The sequence below is a fragment of the Apostichopus japonicus genome, chromosome 3 (assembly GCF_037975245.1).
Source record: "Apostichopus japonicus isolate 1M-3 chromosome 3, ASM3797524v1, whole genome shotgun sequence".
In the NCBI taxonomy this organism is placed as follows: Eukaryota; Metazoa; Echinodermata; class Holothuroidea; order Aspidochirotida; family Stichopodidae; genus Apostichopus; species Apostichopus japonicus.
In genome coordinates, this window is record NC_092563.1 from 8,399,961 (window position 1) to 8,416,300 (window position 16,340).

At 36.4% G+C, this 16,340-nt stretch overlaps 2 protein-coding genes across 3 annotated transcripts in view; one reads left to right on the top strand and one right to left on the bottom strand.

Moving 5' to 3' along the window:
* Window positions 1-6,539, bottom strand: part of LOC139962479 (CMP-N-acetylneuraminate-beta-galactosamide-alpha-2,3-sialyltransferase 1-like) — a 32,410-nt gene extending 25,871 nt beyond the window's left edge. The window contains exon 1 of one of the 2 annotated variants that reach the window (XM_071962493.1): window positions 6,175-6,539. Coding sequence is in view for 1 of the 2 variants with exons in the window: in XM_071962475.1 (XP_071818576.1) it covers window positions 6,114-6,124 (11 nt within the window). In the remaining variant the exon portion in view is untranslated. Of the gene's footprint in view, window positions 1-6,113 lie in introns of both variants that reach the window. The other variant, XM_071962475.1, reaches the window with a different exon arrangement.
* LOC139962468 (uncharacterized) overlaps window positions 1-16,340 on the top strand; it is an 81,062-nt gene that overhangs the window by 3,559 nt on the left and 61,163 nt on the right. The gene's annotated exons all lie outside the window — the stretch shown is intronic.

The following is a 16,340-nucleotide window of genomic DNA, read 5'->3' on the forward strand; positions in this document are numbered from 1 at the left end:
TTTATGACACATTACAGAGTAGGCCTACACATCGATAATATGAAGTCCATATTAGCACTATAGCCTACATGTGACATGCTACGTATTACGCATCCCATGAAAGCATAACTAACGCCTGACTATAATTGACAATACAAAGTCTGAAGTTTTCCAGATGGCACTTTGCAAGTGGTTATTATATTGATGTGACAATTGATCATCGAGGGGATAAACTGCTCACAATTGAATCAATTAAGCTCTTTAATTACTCACTCATTAATCTTCATTTGGTGAAATATATGTAGAGGAGTGTCTTAAATAGTTTAATAAATTGATTACATTTTGTTATGATCAATATTTCCTAACCAAAGGCAAACATTTCTTTAATAAGGACAATAAAATTCATTTCAATATGGTGGTTGCTAAATTTGTGATGTGTTTACTGTACAGAAGCCATAGAGGCTTTGTTCTGACTTTGAGTGAGCAAATAGAGCAGTGGCAGAGCGTCCATACAGTCAGGAGGGGCGGATGCCCCCCCCCCCCTGACGGACACAAATGGACTGCTGGCACCCTTTTCAGCTTTTTACCACTTTTTACTTATTCGCGATTATTGACTTTTTTTATCGCGCTCTTAAATACCTATTGACATTTGTCAAATTTTGTTGGTGTATTTTTCTATTCTTTGTTTATCTGCAAATTAGCAAGGCCCGGAAAGCGTCATTTCCGGCGATCTAGGGAGTATCTTTACTCAAAAATTTCTGTACGCTCGATCCGCACCAACCTGTGGTGGCGCTTCGCTTAGATAGTGTTAAACGCTCCCCTACAGACCATTCTGGCCCCCCCCTGACCAATACCCCTAGCTCCGCCATTGAAATAGAGGAATAACCATCATTTCGTGATCAAAACAGGATGGGACGGGGAAGGTACACCTCCAACTATCTGCAGCCTGTAGACTAATGGCTTAAAGTGGAACTGAATTTACCTCAGTTATGTTGCATTCTCAGGGACTGGATATTAACATTAGAAAGTACACTGTGCACATCCGGTAAGAATAATTTTCCTGAGAGGGGGGATAGGGAGAGGGAAAGCAGGGAGCATTGGGGGGGGGGGGTTACAGGCAATTTAGTGTAGTATAATCATCCAAAATGTTCTGATGTGTTACCACTTCTAGTTAAATCATCTGTTCTCTATCACTTTTTCTTCAACCATCTTAACTTATTTGATCTCCAACATCACTCATGATGGTACCCAGCTGGGAGCCAGATTTGTGCAAAGTTGAGCTGAGTGGTGTCTAGAGATCCCACCTTTGATGATAGTGTGGTGCTGATTATTTGAGAAGAACTTAAAATAAGCCTTAACAAAGGTGGTAAGGTTATTTCAGGTGACTGTGATATTACTGGTCTGAAGGGTTATTTTAAGTAACTGTTCTAGTCTTATCATTTATCTTTAAAGGTTTATTTCAAGTGACAGCTCTTGTCGTATTACTGGTCTTGCGGATAATTTTAAGTGACTGCGAGTCTTATCACTGGTCTTAAGGTTTATTTTAAGTGACTGCTCTAGTCTTATCACTGGTATTAAGATTTATTTCAAGCTACTGCTCCAGTCTTATCACTGGTATTAAGGTTTATTTCAAGCTACTGCTCTAGTCTTATCACTGGTATTAAGGTTTCTTTCAAGTGACTGTTCCAGTCTTTCACTGGTATTAAGGTTTATTTTAAGCTACTGCTCTAGTCGTATCACTGGTATTAAGGTTTATTTTAAGCTACTGCTCTAGTCTTATCACTGGTCTTAAGGTTTATTTCAAGCTACTGCTCCAGACTTATCACTGGTATTAAGGTTTATTTCAAGTGACTATGTTCTAGTCTTATCACTTGTAATAAGGTTTATTTCAAGCTACTGCTCCAGTCTTATCACTGGTATTAAGGTTTATTTCAAGCTACTGCTCTAGTCGTATCACTGGTATTAAGGTTTATTTCAAGCTACTGCTCCAGTCTTATCACTGGTCTTAATGTTTATTTTAAGTGACTGCTCTAGTCTTATCACTGGTATTAAGGTTTATTTCAAGCTACTGCTCCAGTTTTATATCATTGGTATTAAGGTTTATTTTAAGCTACTGCTCTACTCTTATCACTGGTCTTAAGGTTTATTTCCAGCTACTGCTCCAGTCTTAAGTTATCACTGGTATAAGGTTCATTTCAAGCTACTGCTCCAGTCTTATCAATGGTATTAAGGTTTATTTCAAGCTACTGCTCCAGTCTTATCACTGGTATTAAAATTTATTTCAAGCTACTGCTCCAGTCTTATCACTGTTATTAAGGTTTATTTCAAGCTACTGCTCCAGTCTTATCATTGATATGAAGGTTTATTTCAAGCTACTGCTTATAGTCTCAAAATTTATTTCAAGTGACTGTTCTAGTCTTTTACTTAGTCTTAGGGCTTACTGCTTTCGTCTCTCTTAGATCATTGGCATCAGTCGACATAATCTTGCCCAAAAGTCTTATCCTGCTACGATTCCAAGGACGTACATGTCCATCTCCTTCCTGCTTCTCTTCCTGTAGATTATTGCATTATTGGAATCGGATACACGGTTCACCGGATTGCACAAACTGTTTGGCGAGATTCAGATCAGCATATTGGGCCTGTAATAAGTTTTAATATGTAGGGGAAACTTCCGTATATTCAGGTATTTCTCTTATTGATATTTTGCTAAAATGCAGTTAAATCACAGGCATCCATTCAAAATCTGGTATTAAAGGATAAATAATGATGTGTAAAAAATAGTAAAACAGAAGAAAACATAATGAGGGAAGGTGAGGGCGGGGGGAGGGGGGAGGGGAGGAGAGTGTGGGAGGGAGGGGGAGGAGAGGGCATGGTTGTAACCATCTGAGAGATAAACAAGGAAATCTACCTTTACTAGCTAATCTCACTGGTTCAAATCCTGTTCTACCTGACAGTTTCTTTGCCCTTAAAATGGATTCTTAATCCTTAAAATTACAAAATAAATGCATCTAAGAAAGACAGTAAATACCTGTCAAACCATATTGTATCACCTGATGGAAAATATAGATAGATAGATATTTATATAGATAGAAAGATATTTAGTCAGCCACTGATGATCATAAAAATACAATGGAAATTGTGACCTTGAATCCAAAGGTTGACTATTAGTGTGCAGCTGCCATTCACATTGTAGTAGTGTTGTCTTTACCTTCTATAGTTGATACCTGTAGTTCAGATATTCTTGGGTATTCAAGGAGCATCATGGGAGTAGGGCACCAAGGTGTAGTAAACAGACATATGTATTCAAGGAACATAATGGGAGTAGAGAACAGAGGTGTAGTAAACAGAAATGGGTATTTAAGGAGTATAATGGGAGTACTACATATTAGAGGTGTAGTTAACATAAATGGAGATTCAAAGACTATATTGGGAGTAGAGAACAGAGGTGTAGTAAACAGAAATGGGTGAAGGGGGGGGGGGGGAGAGGGAAGTCTGGGTAGGATTATACACTAGTGTATCAGTCTCTGTAACCTGGTTTCTGATCATTGTCAATATATGTCTACCTTAGTAGGCTACTGTACCTGTGTTTGTTGTACAGACTTGTATCTGCTTATATTGATCCAAACAAAACTGGATATGTCCTGATACATCCAGAGATGTGATGATATTAACGGTAGGAAGCAATATGTACTTTAAATACTCTATAAAAAAAATCTATAAAACATGGAATATGAATTATTGTCAAACAATATCATATTACTTAAAATTAATTGATACTAATTACCATGCAGATACTCTACAGGGCAGTGACTTGTACAGACTAAAGCACTATTACACACACACAGTACAAAGTAAGCATCATCTTATCTCTCATACTTCTAATGGTAAAAAAAATGTAAGCAAAGTGATTTTGTTTTTGCTTCTTCAGTTTAATGAACTTTAACTATAGTGTTCATTTTAGGTCGTACCTCTATGGCTGCGCCTGGTACAAATATTATTACAAGTATAGATGCTATTAACTTCCCATTTGATTGATTACCAGTTTAAAAGGTTCCTATAGAAGGCAGAGGATATTGCTTGTTTTATTAGGAAATCAAAACATTTGGCATGTAAGAAAGGGCATATTTTGGATAATAGCATTGATATATTAAAGTATATATATCCAGCCATACATTGAAGGTTTGATATATGTAAAACACAGATGTATAGCTCCTACTAGGTTATTGGGCACATTGATATTTTTATGATGATAATTGCCTAAGTTACAGGTTTTTTTTTTTTTTTACACGAACGATTTAAAGTAGTGGCAATTTGAACGGCTGTCACGGTTGTGTAACCCTATATATGATAATTATAAGATGCTGTTATAGTGATATAGCAAAATGTTGCTCCACTTGGGCGATATCATGATTGAAGATCATGTTAAAGTATAGTGCTACCTGCAGTTTGTGGTTGCGGAAGTCTTTAGTAGGCTAGGTACAAATTAGGAATTAAAGTCAAACCTTGTAAGCTAGGTTATAATAATAATAATAATCATAATCATATAAATTCCCTTTTCATGTATTCTAGCTGGTCAGTGAACAGAATTTTAAATGAAAATTATGCCAATGTTAAGTCATATTAGAAAGTTTAATTACTTTAGAAATGGTAGAAATGGTGCGGGGAGGGGGGGGGGCAGATGGAGTTGATAACCACCATAGTTGGCCTTTTGTTTCTCCTACAACTTTTGAGCAGTTTTGCGGAACTTCACTTTAACAATAAACTGTTCAAAGAAATCTTATATTACCAATAAGCGGCGTGCATTGAAGAAGTAGATACAGCTATCAAAGTATTACCTACTATAAAATTCATATTGAGACAAATGACGTGAGAAAAGTACTATGAAGCTTATAATTGGCCGCTTTAATGAATCTGTTAAAATGATTGAAAGCCACTTACAAAGTTTAAAGACAGACTTATTTCAAGATGGAGAGAAAATTAGTTAAATTGTCAGGAAATCATGGTATGTTCTTAACTAGTGCAGCAATTTTGTTTTCTATGGAAAACTTTATTTCAGTGACCACATCCTGTTTTCTTCAACATATGTGTATATGTTTTCTCTTTACAGCTGGGGGTAGGAAGCTTCCAAAAAGTGGGGGGGGGCACAACATCAGAGGGGCACTTTTTCATGCCACAACCACCACTCGTTATGCTATAAACCGATACATACCGGCCATATCACTTAAATATATATGATGTGTTAGTATGCTATCAATACTATTTATTGGGATTGTTTATTGTTAACCATGCTACAAAAAGATATGGAATGCCATTTTAAAAATAGCATGTGCAGACTAAAAATAAATATTTAAAATAAAATAGGCTGTTAAAATTAATAGAGGCTTAATTAAGATATCCAAAAAGACAGTTCTTCATCAAAGGGGCACATTTTATTTGCCAGTAGGGCACATTTGCTATTTTGGAAAAAAAAGTAGGGGAGATCGAGTCACATGACACCAGTGCCCCCTGCCCCTACCCCCTGTTTTATAGGATTGCTATGTCTATAGCTGTCAGATATCTTTCTTCACTTGATTCCAGTATGATACCTGGAGAACTTTATACAGCTGAATGAAGCTCCTTATACTTAAACAGAATTTCAAGGTCATAATTATGCCATTTTGTTAGAAACAAAAGAGTCTCACATTTAATTGCAAAACATTCTCCGGCCCAACCACCTCCATTTCTCTTTGCACTTTCCTAATTAACTTAAAAAAATGAAATAAATTCATTTATGCAAAAATAATAATAATTAAAATAGTCAGATAATTAATATTACCCTGTTACACAATTCTCATATTCAGAGAACAATTCAGAGATGAAAAGTAGTGAGATGACAAAGTTAATTCAAAAACAAAAAAATCCTTTCAAAAAATCTCCAAATCTGATTGTCCATGCATTGGTGTTCTAGGAATTGGCAATATTCTTTAATATTAAAGTCCTGTTAAATTTGTAACATTTGCCTTGCCTACAAGTCTCTATTCAATAAGAAACTTGGCCAAAATCAAAAGTATTGTCATAATTAAAAAATCACATCAATATATCGACTAAGAACTGCTTAATTTTTTTTCCTCAAAAAATACATGTGTTTTACTTACTTTATACTCATGGGAAAATATAGCTCCCAAGTACAAAAGACTCTGGTTCAGAGCAAAATACCTTGGTTCACTTCTCCGACACTGTTCGCTACTTCCGCTCACAATTTCCAGAGAAGGAATGATAACCTGGGACGAGTCGCAAAAAAAGTTCTTCTTCTATTGCGGTCGGCAGACTCCGAACATCCTGGACGTTGTATTATTGTATCATTTAGGAGACTGGTTGTGTACTAAAGTAGATTTTTAAGGCTAAGTATACAAATAGGATGGCAGTACAGGAAGTTATCCCAGTTCTACAAGTGAACTCTTTGCACCATGTACATGTCTCGACGACGGACAATTACTTGTACAAGATCTGGTCAAGTTCAGATGCATGCTTGGTTGATTGCTGTTATCACTCAGCTGGCCCAAACAGGGCTAGCTAGGGGTCAATAGCTGATAGCCTTTGCTATACCATAGATGAAAGTATACCGTATTGTGGTGGTCAGAGAAAGGGTGATGGTTTGGAAATCTGGGTAGAATTCAAATGGAGTTTTTATGTGAGAGTACAATACAGTTAACATTGACACAATTAAGATATGGAGATTTGATTTGGCTTTATAATTACATTGGCGTCGCAGTTTTGAAAAAAAAACTACTGAGATTTTGATACCATTTAGTTACACAGTGACCATTTGCTACCATCGATGAAAATAAGTATTGGGTAGAAAAGACAGGATGGTCTGAAAATATGCTAGAATTCAAAATTCGAGGAATATCCGTCCGTCCGTCTGCCCATCCGTCCATCCAACCGTCCGTCCGATTATATCCCATTCAGTTTTGTTGTTATTTGTTTGAGCCATACAGATTAAATTCTGTCGGGCTAATAATAAACAGGTTATAGGGTGCATGGACATGTTAGAAATTCCCATTGCTGATGGGGACAATTTGGACACTATATTGGCCATGATATATCAATAAGGAAGTTATTTGTGACAGACTTGAGGTCTTGTAGAATGATTGGCCTGCTCCTATAATTATCACAATGTTTTGGTAAACCAAATAGTTTTAATATTAAAAGCTTTACAGCTCACAAAATAAAGCTAGCTGAAATAAGTTTGAAAATGTATTTAAAGACCGCTTTATTTGGGTCTAGATTCTGACCTTGACACAGTTGAGTCAATTGTAAAGAATATATATACAAAGTTCTACTGTATACTATCCAGTGGTGTAGGAAGGTACTATTGAGTGGGGGGACTGATGGCCGGCCTGGGGGAGGGGTCTAAGGGGAGGGGGTTTCCCCCACCCCATTGGATTTTTTTTGCATTTCCAGGTGGCCTCAGATGCAATTTGGTGCAATATAGCACACTTCAACCCACCCACTCCATTTTGTATATAATTTTGCATTTTCACCTGGCCTTAGATGCAATTTGGTGCTCCAAATGAGATTTTTTTCTCATTTGGAAATGAAAAAGGGGTTTTCTGACTTGCGAAGCGGGGGGCGGAATGATACTTCCGCCCCTCCATATTTTTCACTGGGGGCTGGCGCCCCCAGCCCCCCCGGTTCCTACGCCCTTGATACTATCAAATTCTTATGTAATTTTGGGAGTACACACACTACAATCAACTCATGAAACTTGATCCATCTGCTCAAGTTGAAAAACAATTTGAACAAAAAAATGCCTAACTTAGACTAATGCTATAGGCCCATTAAAGGCATTGAAGATCCGCCCCAAACAGCGTGCCGCCATCTTTAAAAAGTTAACTTTCCGTTGCTTGCAAGTGAAGTTCTCTTGTCGCTGCAAAATGCAGACAGTAATGAAACGTGATACCTTAATTGTTATCTTTAGCTGGACCTGAGATGTCCATCGCTGTATCGTTTGTACACTGTGCTGTGGGTATTGACCGCAGCTGTATGTACTGACTGTACACTAGTGTCTAATTATCAACGTTAGCAAGCTGTGTGTGTATTTTCTGGGATCGATGGTGGTGTCTAACACTTCTGTTACACCTCATTCCAAATTAGGTCAGATTACTGGCATTAGACGTTTCTTTTTGCGCGAGTCTTCACACCCTTTAACTAGCTGTTTCTTTTCTCTACAGGGGTAAAGGAAAGGAAAGGAATGGAAGGGGATTAAACCTTCCTCCACTTCTGAATGTGAAGTTGGGGTCAGGTTTATCTCTCTGCCCTCCTTCAGCTAAATAGTATCTTGATGAAATGAACTGGCAGGTCAAATAATTGCATTATAATTATTGGCTCATAAAAGCTAACTGCAGTCTTGTTTTGAGGGAGCACTCTGCATTGTAAGTTTTACTTTGTTTTCCAAATATGGTTATGACATAAGACTGAATATATTGCCAAGGCTGCTCCTTTGTTGAGTATGACCTTGAAACAGATATGTTTCGATCGAGTGATTAAATTTAGATAATGGATAAAACATTGATGCCAGCCCTCAGGAGCTGACATTATCAGCAGTTTCAGCCTTGAAGTAGCATATACCAGAAATTGTCCATTTCTCATACCGACCTACCATATTAAGGGTATCAGTGTGTTAGCATAGGTCATCGGGCTACTTAGTAACCTTTGTTTAAAATGTTTAACATCATTTTAAACTAAAAAATATAACATAATTTGTTATTTATGAAATGCCCATATGTGAACTGTGATCTTTAGTACAAATTATACAATACAGATTTACTTTACTGTGTACATCCGAAAATAACTCCAACTGTGGATTGTTGGTGCTGATCCATGGATACAGGAAACATAAAAATGCTTGAAGTGAAACACCACCAGTTGCTTAATGTTTCCACACATAGCAATGTTTTAATTCGTCATCCAGATATTTACTGGTAAAGTGACACTCAATAATATATACTTTTGGCCTCTGTGATGTTCAACTTTGCTCCTATTAGTGGTAATGCAATCATCATGGATGATATTGAAAACTCATTTAATCATCTAATGGGTATTTTGCTGCCAAGTAATGATTCTTCAGTGCTATGGTAGAGTAGATAAATTGATATCATTAGAACCAATGGAACCTAGCCGGGCATCTGGGAGGTTGTGGGAGCAACCCCTGGCCTGCCAAAGTAATGGGGGTGTTTCATTCAGTAAAATATCCATGGTCTCCTGATCTGAAATGGTTTTCAAATTGCAAAAAAAAAAATGAACTAAAACTGTAAATTTGGATAGCCACCTGATGTGACGAGCTATTCGACTTCTACCACATGCATTTGCCCACACAGTATTTTTCATGTGTTCCGAGACACTCTCTTAATAAGGTGTCTATTTGAGAAAACGTTTAGCAGACATTATGGGTAACTTAACTTTGGAATGTAAGCTGTCTCCAATCAAATGAAAGGTCACTGCGCATAATTTATGCTTATTGACTTTGGTTAACATGTCGATTATGCAGAGAACATGAAAGGGTTGGAGTCAGGTAAAGTGGATACGTTAATTGATGCTTGGTTCTTTCTTGTTGTTGATATAAACTGCCATTGGCTTGACTATGATTGTAAGTGTTGACATCAAGTTCATATGGGCTACCATCAATGCCTAACACAGTTGACTTATGATGTACGTTCATGCAAATATAATTGTAGATTAACCTATAGGGTATCCATACCATATATAATGTAGATTAACTGGTAGGGTATCCATACCATCTACAATGTAGATTAACAGGTAGGGTATCCATACCATCTATAATGTAGATTAACCTTTAGGGTATCCATACCACCTATAATGTAGATTAACCTATAGGGTATCCATACCATCTATAATGTAGATTAACCTTTAGGGTATCCATACCACCTATAATGTAGATTAACTGGTTGGGTATCCCTACCACTCATAATGTAGATTATCTTGTAGGGTATCCATACCATCTATAATGTAGATTAACTGGTAGGGTATCCATACCACCTATAATGTAGATTAACCTTTAGGGTATCCATACCACCTATAATGTAGATTAACCTATAGGGTATCCATACCATCTATAATGTAGATTAACCTTTAGGGTATCCATACCACCTATAATGTAGATTAACTGGTAGGGTATCCATACCATCTATAATGTAGATTAACTGGTAGGGTATCCATACCACCTTTAATGTAGTTTATCTGGTAGGGTATCCATACCACCTATAATGTAGATTAACTGGTAGGGTATCCATACCATCTATAATGTAGATTAACTGGTTGGGTATCCATACCATCGATAATGTAGATTAACTGTTATGGTATCCATACCACCTATAATGTAAATTAACTGATATGGTATCCATACCACCTATAATGTAGATTAACCTTTAGGGTATCCATACCATCTATAATGTAGATTAACCTTTAGGGTATCCATACCACCTATAATGTAGATTAACTGGTAGGGTATCCATACCATCTATAATGTAGATTAACTGGTTGGGTATCCATACCACCTTTAATGTAGATTATCTGGTAGGGTATCCATACCACCTATAATGTAGATTAACTGATATGGTATCCATACCACCTTTAATGTAGATTAACTGGTAGGGTATCCATACCATCTATAATGTAGATTAACTGGTTGGGTATCCATACCATCGATAATGTAGATTAACTGTTATGGTATCCATACCACCTATAATGTAAATTAACTGATATGGTATCCATACCACCTATAATGTAGATTAACCTTTAGGGTATCCATACCATCTATAATGTAGATTAACCTTTAGGGTATCCATACCACCTATAATGTAGATTAACTGGTAGGGTATCCATACCATCTATAATGTAGATTAACTGGTTGGGTATCCATACCACCTTTAATGTAGATTATCTGGTAGGGTATCCATACCACCTATAATGTAGATTAACTGATATGGTATCCATACCACCTTTAATGTAGATTAACCCTTAGGGTATCCATACCATATATAATGTAGATTAACCTTAGGGTATCCATACCATCTATAATGTAGATTAACCTTTAGGGTATCCATACCACCTATAATGTAGATTAACTGATATGGTATCCATGCCATCTATAATGTAGATTATCTCGTAGGGTATCCATACCATCTATAATGTAGATGTAACTGATAGGGTATCCATACCATCTTTAATGTAGATTAACTGGTAGGGTATCCATACCATCAATAATGTAGATTAACTGATATGGTATCCATACCACCTATAATGTAGATTAACTGATATGGTATCCATACCATCTATAATGTAGATTAACTGATATGGTATCCATACCATCTATAATGTAGATTAACCTTTAGGGTATCCATTCCATCTTTCATGTAGATTAACTGGTAGGGTATTCAAACCTTCTATAATGTAGTTTAACTGATATGGTATCTATACCATCTAGTATGTAGATTAACTGATAGGGTATCCATACCATCTTTAATGTAGATTAAATGGTAGCTCTATAATGTAGAAATAGAAGGTAGGGTATACCATCATGTTGATTGGATGGTAAGGTATCTATACCACCTTTTATCTAGCTCAGGAAGAGAAGAAGATCCTTTGCCAACTGTAAGCAATCTTATCTCTAGTGATGTTTTTCTTCTCAATTAGACAACTTTCCATATTTCAAACAAAGGTGTGTGTGCATGTTGCATATTCAACTTTATGCATTTTTGTTGTATTGCTCTGCAACTTGGCTTAAAGTACCAGTTTTTAAGAGCAGAAAATATAGACTTTATTAAGAGACTGTATATATACAGTATAAATTACAACTGTGATCTGGGTCTTCTTTCTCTGAATTGTTCCTGTAAGCAAGGGCGTAGGAACCGGGGGGGGCGCCAGCCCCCCAGTGAAAAATATGGGGGGGCGGAAGTATCGTTCCGCCCCCCGCTCCGCAAGTCAGAAAACCCCTTTTTCATTTCCAAATGAGAAAAAAAATCTCATTTGAAGCACCAAATTGCATCTAAGGCCAGGTGAAAATGCAAAATTCTTTACAAAATGGAGTGGGTGTTGAAGTGTGCTATATTGCACCAAATTGCATCTGAGGCCACCTGGAAATGAAAAAAAATTCCAACGGGGAGGGGGGCACCCCCTCCCCCAGGCCGGCCATCAGTCTTCAGCCCCCCCACTCAAAAGTACCTTCCTACGCCACTGCCTGTAAGTCAATAATGACAATTCAAAGGCTACAATATTACTTGATATTTGAGGGATTCATTGCTAAACTGTAACAATGCTGTTATGGTATTGTAAAAGCTAAAAGGTCAAATGACAACAACCCAAAGTTATTTGAGAGAATATATTTTTCAAACTTCAACTATTTGTCATAATGTAATGATGATTTGTTTAACTTCCACCATCATGATCTGTACTAATCAAATCGAACTCTATAAATCGTAAACAAAGTAAAAAAGACATTTTTCCCCCTGCTATTTTTTATTTTTATTTTTGCAATTTATACTATAACCTTTGACATTGTACTATATATACTACAAAATATCACATGAGTACAAAAGCTCACTTGAGTTACAATGAGGATATGTAAGCTGGATAATGACAACATAAATACTGAATTAAATTATGGAATAGGTCAAAGTTTAAAAAATATATATTTTACATAAGCTCCGTATAATTTCATCAATTAATTCTATGCATTAGATTAAAATATTAATTTCCAAAAAATTGCACACAAACACACATATGTTTATATACACATACACACATATATATATATATATATATATATATATATACATATACATATATATATATATATATATATATATATATATATAAATATATATAACATGTGCCAATTGGTTATCATATAGTAGGTACCAGGCATGCTTCCTGTCTGTCCTGGATGTAATTAATTGCAAACCATTCATTTCTTGTTATCATATGATACAAGCTGCTCTCTATCTCTGTTCAATTGTCTCCATCTGTTCAATGAAGCTAAAAGTTAAAGATATTTCATTTCACGTGTCAAGCAACATTTGAATAAAATTCTGAAATCCACATCAAAAATGACTATTTGAAATTTCCCCACGGATGAATATTTCTTCATTTAATTGTATATCGTTACCATATCCTTCATAATTGGGTAGATGAAAACACTTTTTTGAATTATTGAAATTGTCAATTTATATACAGAAATCACAAGTTACCAAAACCGAATGAACTAGAAATTCCCTTGAGGACATGACAAGTTGGATTGATTTCAAACCAAAGAAAAAAGGCAGATGTGTCAATCGAGAGGAAGACCATAGACAGCATGAATATGTATGCAGCATTCATAGAATAAATTTGTATGTAGTTATAACAGCTCCCATAACACAAAAGACATTCATAAAGATCATCAGTATATTGGCATTCAAATTTTAGCATGCTAAAAATTCCGATGATGAATTGAGATTATGAAAAGGACTTTCCCTGCAGGCTCTGATTCTCCATATTATTTCCAAGATCAATGAGTGGGCGACCAGGCATGTAGCCAGGAATTTGCCAAGGGAGGGGCGAAAATTTAGGCAAACTATCAGAGCCGTAGATACAGCAATGCAAACTATCTAAGTGTAGCGCCACCATAGCGTACAAGAAAATTTTGGCTGAAAATGCCTCCCAGATCGCTGGAAATGGCACTTCCCAGGCCTTGTAAGTTGCATCTTAGCATTTTCTCTTTGAAATTACTAGTGTTATCATAAAAACATTTAAATTAAAAAAAAAAATATATCCTCAAGGGGGGGGGGGGCGGCTGTCCCCTTCGCTTGAGCATGGGTGACCACATCGGACTCTCTAGCAGATTTGGACAGATAAACAAATGACCTTCTACAGATAGGAGCATGAAAGAAACTATGCATATCTCTAAGAGATAATGTCTAAGAAGAGAAATCCAGCAGAAGAAGGGTGAAGATCATGTAGTCAGTGCGTTAGGAGCCGGGGGAGGGGGACAGTGGGGGGGGGGGGGCATGTGCCCCACCCCACTCTTCTCCAAAATATAAAATGTGCCTTACTGGCAAATATAATGTGCCCCTTTGATGAAGAACTGTCTTTTGGATATCTTTAGCCTTTGTTATTTTGAATATTTTATTGTAATTTTTAGTCTGTACATGCTATTTTTAAAAATGGCATCCCATATCTTTTTGTAGCACGGTTAACAGTAGACCATCTCAATAAATAACAAATTCAATGTCGCAGCGCACCATAATAGTATGGATAGCATACTAACACATCATATTTAAGTGATAGGGCCGGTGTGTATCGGTTTATAGCACAACGAGTGGTGGTATTAGAAAGAGAGAGTGCCCCTCTGATGTTGTGACCCTCCCAAACTTTATTGAAGCTTCCTACCCCCCTGCATGTAATAATATCTTGATAAATATGCATTCAGTTCATACATACCATTTGAGCATGGTTTCATTCAACGCTAGCCGATAGTAATTCCCATCAAAATGATCAAAGTATGTATCAAACTTTCTAGGACAAAGAAAATTACCTAGAGGTAAAGGTGAATCCTACTCAGTTCAAGACAATTAGACAGCATTTAGTCAAAATGTCAATAGAAAAAGTGAAAGTTCAAGAAAACAAATGATATTTTTCTTTCACCCTCTTCAAGTTGCCTTGTGTTCCTATTTGATGTTGATTGGATCAAAGTTTCCATGAGTGGTATAAATTCAAGATCACTTTTAACAAGGTCTTGAAGTAGAGATATTTGGTTCTGAAGCAGGGATTTTTGCAAAGTTGTTTCCCTACTTCAGTTCTTAGGTGAGGTTATTGTAAACTAAAAATTGAGCTTCTAAACTGAACAGATCTGTCACTGTACGGTGTGTTATCGCACCCCTACTATGGGTACACATCTCCTTATATTAATAAATAATGCATTTGTAAAACTAACCTTCCCCTCCTTAAAGTTATTCTTTACTATTTCTGATTAGTGCATAACATCATGATAACATCAGGGGCTTGCTCTAGTCAAGGGCTTGCTCTCTTTAGAGGGCAGTATTCAAAAATAAAATAGTTATTCTTCACTGTCTCTGATGATGCACATGTTGGCTTACTCCTATTAGAGTCTATATACATTCGCCCGATTTTTCTCCTTCAGGAAAAGTGCCAAAAAGCAGCAGGAGAACATCTTTTTTTACCTGTTATCAATCATGATCTAGATTTTGGAGCAGCGTACGAAAATTGTTTACAGCTGAGTGAAGAGATTTGTTTACAAGTGACAAAAACTTCCAGCCTGGATAGCAAAAAATCTACATGGTCATGATACGGAAATTTGATAGTGCCATGAAAGGCCAACTTGTCAGCTATCTGGTAGCTACTGAGAACTTATATCTAGACTTAGAGACCACATTACTTTTGTGATTTAGTGTGTAAGTCAATGGGGCTTTTAATGGGGGTATGCTACCACATATGGGTGGCGCACTCCATGTAGTTAATCTTGATCCGTAAGATTATTCTCTCAGGAAAAGAGCCACATTGGACAAGAGAACATCTTTTTCTTTTATATCACATACGTACGATTTGTGGCTCCTATGTACAAAAATTTTGAGCCAATTAAGGGAATTTTAGACACCTTTAAGTAAACCTTCAAAGAGTAACATAGGAAATGTGTTTACCAGTCAGGAGGCATATATTGAGATGGTCTCATAGCTAAAATCTACACATGTGGTAATGGTACAGAAAATAGAATGTGTTATGAATGTTCAACATGTCCTCCATCCAATAAAGGGTTTATATCACTTCAAACATCTACAAGGTTTTAGAGGCACATTACTTGATTAAGTGTGTAAGTCAATGGGCAATAATATGTAGTATACGACTATATACTATCAAGGAACTTGTTTATTTAGAGGGCAGTCTTCCAAAATAAAACACACTTGCCAGGTAGCTCATAATAACATTTCTATTTTTATTTCAGATCAAAGATTGAATAACTTTGCATATTAACAGTCATTAATGTATTTCACCCCCCCCCCCCCTCATACGATTGCTTTAATGATATAGCATGGTAAAATTATAAAATTAAAACAACAAAATATTGAACATAGTACTTTGCAAAGATAACATTTTGCATATTTTGTTTCAGGCGGGAAATACCTGTCCGAGAAAGGCTACATTGAAGTTATAAAGGTGATATTGGTTTCCATCCTAATAATGACACCATTATGTGCCACATAGTGGTGTGAATTTCTTTATGTCCAACATTAAATGGTTTCAGTACAGTCTCACTAGTCAGGGCTGACCTTTTCATTCAGTATTTTAAATGTTTGTGTATCTCTCTA